This window comes from Perissodus microlepis, chromosome 17 (assembly GCF_051167445.1).
Source record: "Perissodus microlepis isolate ML-2025 ecotype Zambia chromosome 17, ASM5116744v1, whole genome shotgun sequence".
NCBI classification, from domain to species: domain Eukaryota; kingdom Metazoa; phylum Chordata; class Actinopteri; order Cichliformes; family Cichlidae; genus Perissodus; species Perissodus microlepis.
Window position 1 is genome coordinate 466,428 of NC_140477.1, and position 8,395 is coordinate 474,822.

Genomic DNA, 8,395 nt, shown 5'->3' on the forward strand with positions numbered 1-8,395 from the left:
ACGCAAGATAGACAGCGCACAATGTGCTTTGAGGCAGCAGCCAAGAAAGGTGTAGTCCACGTCTGTGAACACCCGTGTGTACACCTGTGTGCACACCTGTGTGGATCAGCATGCTTGTATTCCAAAGGTTTCTCCATGTAATTTCAGTTTTAAAAGAGGGTAAATACTTTGGGAGGGTTTGAGGGGTTTTTTGAGCCACGTTGCAGTTCACACTCCACACCGGTTGGTGGCGGTAATGCACCATTCAGTTGTTTGCCAACAGCCGATAAATCTAGAAGAAGAAAAGGACTCTGCTCTTCCGTAAAACGACTACGTAGCTTGAGAAACAAGAACACCTCAAGAAAACGCTGGTTTAACAAGATGAGCAGTGAAAAATACCCGCGGTCTTCTATCGAAGACGATTTTAACTACGGCACTAATGTTGCTACGGCCAGTGTTCAGATCCGTATGGGTGAGTAACAGACCCGTGCTATCTAGCTAACACTGTGATATCATTGGCCGTGTTCACGGTTTTCCTCTACACAGTTATTATTGGTTTCGTTACCTTCCGATGGGTTTTGAGCTACTGTAACGCTGTTTCTTGGTTCATTAGGCTTTCTAAGGAAGGTGTACACCATCCTGAGCTTGCAGATCATCTTGACCACAGCCACCTCTGCTCTCTTCATGTTCTCTCAGACCATCAAGGAGTTTGTTATCGCAAGGTGAGAATGAGCCGCTTAATATATAACCAGGTGCTGCTGTCTGTTTCATTTTTCTAAGGACAGGAGACAAAGAGAGTACTCCGTCTCCTCTCACGAGAATCTAAAGTTACATTATCTCCTGCGGAAGCTCCTCGTCTGCTTTCATTACATCGTCCATGTTTACGCAGGAGTTGGCAGTAATGGTTAAATCCGCCTCCTCAATATGTGTAATATTTAGTGATGCCAACAAATACGTGAGAAAATCTCCTATCTCAGTGTTGTGCAGTTTCAAAGAGACAGAGAGAGTTGATATTGTTGTATCATAGTGTCATCGTACTCTTGCAAATATTAGATTTATCATTATGCTGCACTTGGATTAAGATGAATCAAAAGCGGTGTAGCTTTGTGAGTTCGTCTTTACTGCTACAAATGTATAGACATTGAGCAACGTTACACATTTGTACAATCTCTCACAGCTCTTTTAGGTGCACTGCCTTATGGTTAGTCTTTAAACTCAAAAAAATAATACTTCTTACAGTACATCAATGAAATAAACAAAAGATGGTGTGATTCACCAGTCTTCATCTGCTGTGATTACAGCCCGGTACAGGTATAGATCCACAAAAGCGCCACGAGGTTTGGATGTGGCACCTTGCCTGGGATTACCATAATGACCCTAATGTCATTGAAAAGCACAGGATACCTACTTTGATTGCACAGTTTGACCTGAAACTGATAAGTGTGCGAGCGAATGAGTGAGTTTGTGTCTGTAATTCTTTAACGGAGTGTGTGATGTAGTGTAAGGAGTGTGTGAGGGCTGCAGTGAAGAAAAGCGAGTATATCGAGTGTGTCAGCATTCTAAACTCTGCTTTGATCAAAGGATTTTATGCTGCTGTAAACAAGATGTTATGATGGTGTACATGTTTATTAATATTAAAAATAATGAAGTGTCCAGCCTGACAACCTTCAGGTTTTATTGGCTTTTAGTTGAAATAAATAAGTTCTATTGCAGTGATAAAGAAGGAAAAACAGTCATTAGTTATTGTAAATGTAGCCATTCAGTCCCGACGTTAGTGTCACATACAGATACGTTTTAACAGGCTGGTGGACCTGAACACGCAGGTTTGTGAATGTAATCATTGGAGGAGGAGGGACGTAGAAATAGAAATTCATCTCATAGTGTGTTTACCACAACTCTGACCTGTGACAGAGTTTCAAGGTCAGAGGTCAAGTTTTCTGTAAATCTTGTGGATGAGGCACGAGTGTTGATTCCCCCCCATTCATTTTAAGTCCAGGGAAAAGGTGGAGTTGGTTGTCTACCACTGGAAGTGTCATGGTTTGTTCCCTGAGCCCTGAGTTGCCCCCATTGCATCGATCAGTATGTGTGAATAAAACATGTGTTTAGCGTGTTCATCAGTGTGGCTGTCCCTGTTGGAAGCAGCATAAACATGGCAGCTAGGATCTCAGCAGAGTCAGGAAGAGCATGAAGGACTAACTCACGACTGGTGACTATTTAACAAGTAGACAAGATTAGTGTTAAGCTACGTTGTCATATTAGCAAAGCCTCAAATAACTGCTGATAACAAATGTTAGAGAAACATGTTTGCTTGTGTCCTGATTGGCCAGTATGTCAGATTATTAAATCACCAGCTCTGTCGTGGTTTGGGGCTCAATTTCATCCTGTCAAAAATTCATGTCATGTAGTTTTCTGAATATAGAAATGAACTTTCAGAGTTTGAGCCATCGCGCAGCGCCATCTGGAAATCTTCTGATTGGCGACTGATTTTTCATGGCAGTGGTCCCAAACTGCCAAATGTAGTTCAGGATGTCTGGATAGAAAAGTGAAACAGTGTGAGGTTAAAGGTGGCCAGTGTCCTTCAGGGAGCTCGGAGGAATATTTCTGATGATGATTTAAAAACATTATTACACATCAGGCTGTGCTGAAGAGGAACGGTGGTTTTCCCAAATGTGAACTTTAAAGCTCAGGAGAATTGTACGAAACCAGTTTTGCCTGTAAACTGTAATTCCATTTCTGTTTGCAGGGTTCAGTAAATTGTTGCTCTTATTTCTCTTTTTCCAAGCAAAGTGTTAAGAGGCGATGAGTGGCTGCATGTACAGTCTGATCACCTGTCCACAGCGTGCTGTCTGTGCTACCTGCTGTTATAAAATGATCCTTAGTTTTCCGAGTGTTTTGCACATAATCTCTATGAAGCTTGGTTCTCCTTATTGTCTCACTGTGACCTGGTTCCTCCTCAGCCCAGCTGTGGTGATGGTTTCATCTCTGCTCTCGCTGGTTCTTCTGGTGGCTCTAGCTGTGTACAGGCACCAACATCCAGCTAACCTCTACCTCCTGTTTGCATTTGTAAGTTCTTTTGTTTTCAGTTTCTTGAATATATTTTTTAAATTTGATTGATTGTCATAACAGTCAAAATTGTTGTCTGCTGCAGGAAGGTAACGGCGATGGGCAGTGAGTCATTTTTCAGTGAACCCAGTCCAAGAATATTCGTGGTCTAATTCCTGCTTGTGATAAAACTAATGATAAAACGAATGTTTTATAAGAACATACTTTTACACCAGGAGACGATGATCACCAATCATCATTGTGACCGTCGTCAGGTGGAGTGATTAACTCCGATTGTCTCCTCGTCACAGCATCTGTTAGTGGGTGGGATAGATTAAGGAGCAAGTGGAGATTTTATCCCCAAAGTTTGTATATCATTAGCAGGGAAAATGGACAAGCTTAAGGTTGGAGTTAGTTTGACAGGAGCCACATTTGATGACGGGGTCGGAGCATCTCCAAAGCTGCAGCTGTTGAGGGCGTTCCCAGTCTGCAATGGTCAGTATCTAAAAAGTGATCCAAGGAAGGAACATTGGTGAACCACCGACAGAGTCGTGGGTGGTCCAGGCTCACTGATGCACGCGAGGAGCGATGCCTGGCCTGTCTGGTTTGATCCAAGGGATGAGTTATTGCAGCTCAAGCTAACAAGAACGAGCTGCTGCAGGGTGCCCGTGCTGGCCTCTGTCCACTGTCAAAGCACCAACAATGGGCACGTGAGCCTCAGCAGTGGACCACAGAGATGAGTCACATTTTCTGGTGCATCACGTGGACGCCTGAGTGTGTGTGCGCCACTTACCTGTGAAACACCTGGCACCAGGGTGCATTATGGGATGAAGGCGAGCCAGCAGAGGCAGTGTGATGCTTCAGCTAGGAAACCTGGAGTCCTGTTACTTTGACACGTACTACCTGCCTAAGCATTGTTGCAGACCATGTTCAGCCTTTCCTGGAAATGGTATTACTGATGGTCGTGGCCTCTTTCAGTCGGCGCCTTGGCACGAAGCAAAAATGATTCACATTTGTTATCAGCAACGTTTGTCTGTCTCTGGTAGATCAAATGATCAGAATTACAATCATAATGATCAGTTTATTTCCTCCATGAAGAGGAGCTAACATGTATAACAGTACCTTGTTTATGAACAGTGGGTAATATAAGTATTCAACACGTCACCAATTTTCCAAGTAAATATATTTTAAAAGGCTCTATTCACAGTAACGCCCATCAGTGCACGCGTGACCTTTGATTTTGTGCACGTGTGCACTGATGGGCCTTTTGTGTTTAATACTGGTTTTACTCACTATAGATATATAATAGATGAAGTAACTGATGAGGCATACTGTAAACAATGGTGGATGATAGATAAAGATGACAGAAGTTGTTTCTAAGATGGTATGAAATCATAAAATGTTCTCGTTTTCTATTGTTTGTATTTGTGTGTGTAAAATGGTCTTTAATGCTTTTTATATGTAACCTATTTCAGCTGTGGCTACAGAGCCATAAACCTGATGCTGTCCAGCATGAAGCTGTGACATTCCCCACGTTACTTTGTTGCCATGTTTCCTCTTTCATTTTGAGCTGCTCAGCGGCTGCAGCCTCAGTAACTGCTGATTTAATAATGGCTGTGTTGTTGTGTTGCTTACAGACTCTTCTGGAGGCGCTGTCTGTTGCCACAGCTCGTAAGTGTTTAGAGTTACATTCTGTTAGTGTCCAGTCTTCCAGGCTACCGTAGACTCTGATGGGATTTCTTTCTCTCCACAGTCACCTTCTATGATTACTCCACAATACTGCAAGCTTTGTTTCTCACCTGTGCTGTGTTCGCTGTATTAACAGCCTACACCTTTCAGTCCAAAAGAGATTTCAGCAAAATGGGAGCTTGGTAAGTTCTGTGTGCTGATGGGACTCTTTAAATGTCTGTGAAGGTTCTCAGTCATCCAGCTCATCGCAGTCTGAGGAGCTCGGACAGGAAAGCGTCTGGACTTAAGAAGACGTCCTTGAAGACGTTTCATCCGAGAAGCTTCTTCAGTTCTAAGACTAGTAGGTGGAGAGTCACAGATTTTAAGCCTTTTGGGCAGAGGCTCAATAGGAGGTCCACGACCCTCTTGGGTCCCACAGGGCTTCAAATCTGCAACTCTCCACCTGTTGCTCTTAGAACTGAAGAAGCTTCTCGGATGAAACGTCTTCAAAGAAACTTAACAAAGTCCAGTCCGAGCTCCTTCAATGTGCCGCCTGATCACACACAAGATGTAATATGCAGATGAGATAAGTGGAGTATATAAATATAACATTTGTAGATATTGAAAGTTGTGACGACACGAAACACCTTCAATCTGAAGCTAGAAATGTATATGAGCTTTCCACTGATGTCCTACTATGTGACGTGCAGCTCAGACAAACTGAGTCCAGCTAAAGTGGACTGTCTGTTTCATCCCTGCAGGCTTTTCTCCTGTCTGTGGATCCTCATCATTGGAACCTTCATGAGGGTGAGTGGAGGGGCCTGATATCAGTGTGTCACATGGGCCTAATGAAAGAGGTACAAAGGCCAACGAGTTACAAACAACAGAAAGCTACAGAGAAAAAGGGCTGATGGTATTTCTGAGCTAAGCCTACACATAGGCTGTGTACCAATGTAAAGAAGTTTAGTTGGAGAATTGTAATGTTGGACTTTTTTCCACATCAAACATTTGCCGAGCCACAGTAGGTGAACTGGTCACGGGTAGAAACAGCAAGCTGTGGCAGTGAGACGGCGTGCACAAAAGCACAGCAGGCAAATGAAACCTGTAGTTTCCCTGTTGTGAAGAGTGCAAACTGCAGAGCTGGTCTTTTTCTTGCCTGCTGGGGTAAAGGGCTTGTTGAAATAAAAGGCCTTGTAGTGCAGAAGACTTCCAATTTTAAAACCAGCCTTTGTTCTGCTGCTTTTCCTTGTATAGGATAAGATGTCAGAGTGCTGCAGCTGAAGTTGAACACGGCTATAAACACGATGAAACAAAACATAGACACGTTGGTAAAATCAAACACAGGATTGCTGCTGGGTGCTGTCAGTGTTAGGAGTGTGCTGCTTCTTTACCTCCTTCCAGAGAGCAGTCGGCTGAACAAGGCCGGGACTGAAGGGTTCTCTGATCTCTGTAAGGAAGCTTTCGATCCAAGTGGGAAGTTACGGCAGCCTAATCACTAGAACGTCAGGGATGATGGTATTAAATAACAATTTGAGGTGGACGCAGAGCAGTGGTGGTTTGGCTTTAAAAGCAAACCGATGGGAGTCACTTTAAATCCCCTTGTGCTGTGTTCTCTCTGCAGCTCTTCTTCCACAGTGACGATGCAGGTCTGTTCCTGGCTGGAGCTGGGGCCTTGGTCTTCTGTGGCTTCATCATCTATGACACCAGCATGCTGATGAAGCAGCTCTCTCCTGAGGAGCACATCTTGGCCTCCATTAACCTCTACCTGGACATTGTCAACCTCTTCCTGCACATTCTCCGCGTCCTCGACTCGATGAAGAAGCACTGAGTGCTGCTTCAGGAGAGCTGCAAACCCACAATTTGCCTGTTCTGTGATTAATTTATGCTTGTGTGAGTGTTGATGTTGGTGCACCAAAAATCCCATTATTGACCTTTGTAACTGTTAAAACAATCGGTGTGTTCTTGGTAAGCTCTTTCTGTTGTTCTCTGCTGTTTGTTTGAAACCCCAAATTAACCAGCGTTGTGGATTATTATCAGTTTTTCTGTCTTGTAAAGCCAACAAGTACTCGTTGTTTTATGGAGGAAGGCCACACTGCCTGATTTGATATGGAGCCAAGGAGCAGCCTGTCTGCCCCTAATGCAGCTCATTTCTTTTAAATAGCAGTTCTACACAGACCTTTCCAGTCTTGCTGCTCCAGTTCATGCAGTTTACAGGTGAAGACAGAGCCTCACACTGAAAGAAGAGCTGGATGGATACAAATGCAGGAATCATTCAGAAAGGAAATACTGACCAATCAGATTTGTTCACAGACGTGTGTGTGTGTGTGCACAAATCTGATTGGTCAGTATTGCCTTTCTGAATTTGATTGGATTCTGAATGATGCACACAAAGATTTGCAAACAACATTGGCTTTGTTAGAAAATCTAAGCTCATCTTTAAAATGAACAATAATTTTGTCAGTACGGTTTTCCACGACGTGAACCAAACGTGCTCATAGAACGATGCTGATAAGTAATTATATAAACTGTACATCACGTTGAAATAAAGGTGAAAATACAGAAAAGGTCTCTGACCTGTCTGAAAAAGACAGGTTCTGTTTAACTTTGCAGATCTTTAAGTAGGCTTAGAGAAAAGCAACACGTCCTGTCACAATGTAAAGCAGCGTGTCCCAACCTTTGAGAGCCACGGCTTTGGCATGATGTGAACAGGTTCGTGTCTGAAACCCTCCAGTGTTGTTAAATTATGACAAATCTGCAAAGAGGAGTGGGCCAAAGTTCCTCAGTGATAACAAAGACCCACTGGCAGTTATCACAAATGCTTGATTGCAGCTCTTGCTGCTGAGGGTGACACGAGCAGTTATTAGGTGTAGTCGTCAAGTAGTTCATGACAAAGATTTAAATAAAATTAGAATTTAAAAACTTCATTTTATATTTGCTCAGGTTATCTTTTCCTAATATTAAAATGTATTTATTTATATGACTGTTGTACAACAGTCCATCATCTGAAATGTGTGACAAATACGCAGAAAGAGAAAAATTAGGAAGGAGGCAAAACCTCTGTGTGCACATTTGTGAACGGGCTGCTGTTTTAATTTGTTACGCATAAGATTTACTGCTGAGTCACCACAGACCCACTCTCCCTCTGTTAATGGTCTGCCAGATGAATACATGCTGATTTATAAAGTGTAAATGCAATATCTAAATTCTAAAATTTTGATATTTACTTTTTAATTTATGAGCTTCTTGGTATTGTTTTAAATTCACTGTGTTTGTTTTTGCAAGTCTATACATGAAAAAGACTTTTATTAAAACAATTAGGTGAAATCATTGTTTTTATGATGTGTGTGAAACTGATTATATAATGATTGTATACATATGATTGTTAGATTCATTTTAACTTGATTAAAACATTGAGCTGTTAATGAAAATCTGTTGATCTGAGTAAATGTGTGTGTGCTAATGAACAGCAGCACTGTATGCATTTCCAGCATTTGCCTGCATTAAGTTTAGCTTTATCTGTTGACACATGACATATGATTGAAGTTTGTTATGTTCGGTCTTGTAAGACATCATTAAAATCAGTTATAGGTTCTACATCTGTAAACAGCAAAAACAATAACAGAGAAGCTTGTAGAGAAATGTGGAATAGATATAATGAACACAACCCGAAAGCCAGAAGTTCAAAATCCAGGCCCAGAAATCTTCC

At 42.3% G+C, this 8,395-nt stretch overlaps 1 protein-coding gene across 1 annotated transcript; it reads left to right on the top strand.

Moving 5' to 3' along the window:
• The first annotated feature begins 244 nt into the window (after window positions 1-244).
• Window positions 245-8,117, top strand: tmbim4 (transmembrane BAX inhibitor motif containing 4). The gene is made up of 7 exons (XM_084910499.1): window positions 245-451; window positions 593-701; window positions 2,937-3,042; window positions 4,659-4,692; window positions 4,775-4,892; window positions 5,451-5,496; window positions 6,311-8,117. Exons 1-7 carry the CDS (start codon window positions 361-363, stop codon window positions 6,515-6,517), a joined length of 711 nt encoding a protein of 236 aa, XP_084766625.1. The 5' UTR covers window positions 245-360; the 3' UTR covers window positions 6,518-8,117.
• The last annotated feature ends 278 nt before the right edge of the window (window positions 8,118-8,395 follow it).

Bases quoted from the DNA above. Each gene is read 5' to 3' on its own strand.
- tmbim4 (XM_084910499.1), top strand. From the start codon at position 361: ATGAGCAGTGAAAAATACCCGCGGTCTTCTATCGAAGACGATTTTAAC. The intron at 4,893-5,450 runs GTAAGTTCTGTG...TCATCCCTGCAG, and splicing joins TTCAGCAAAATGGGAGCTTG to GCTTTTCTCCTGTCTGTGGA. The intron at 5,497-6,310 runs GTGAGTGGAGGG...TTCTCTCTGCAG, and splicing joins TCATTGGAACCTTCATGAGG to CTCTTCTTCCACAGTGACGA.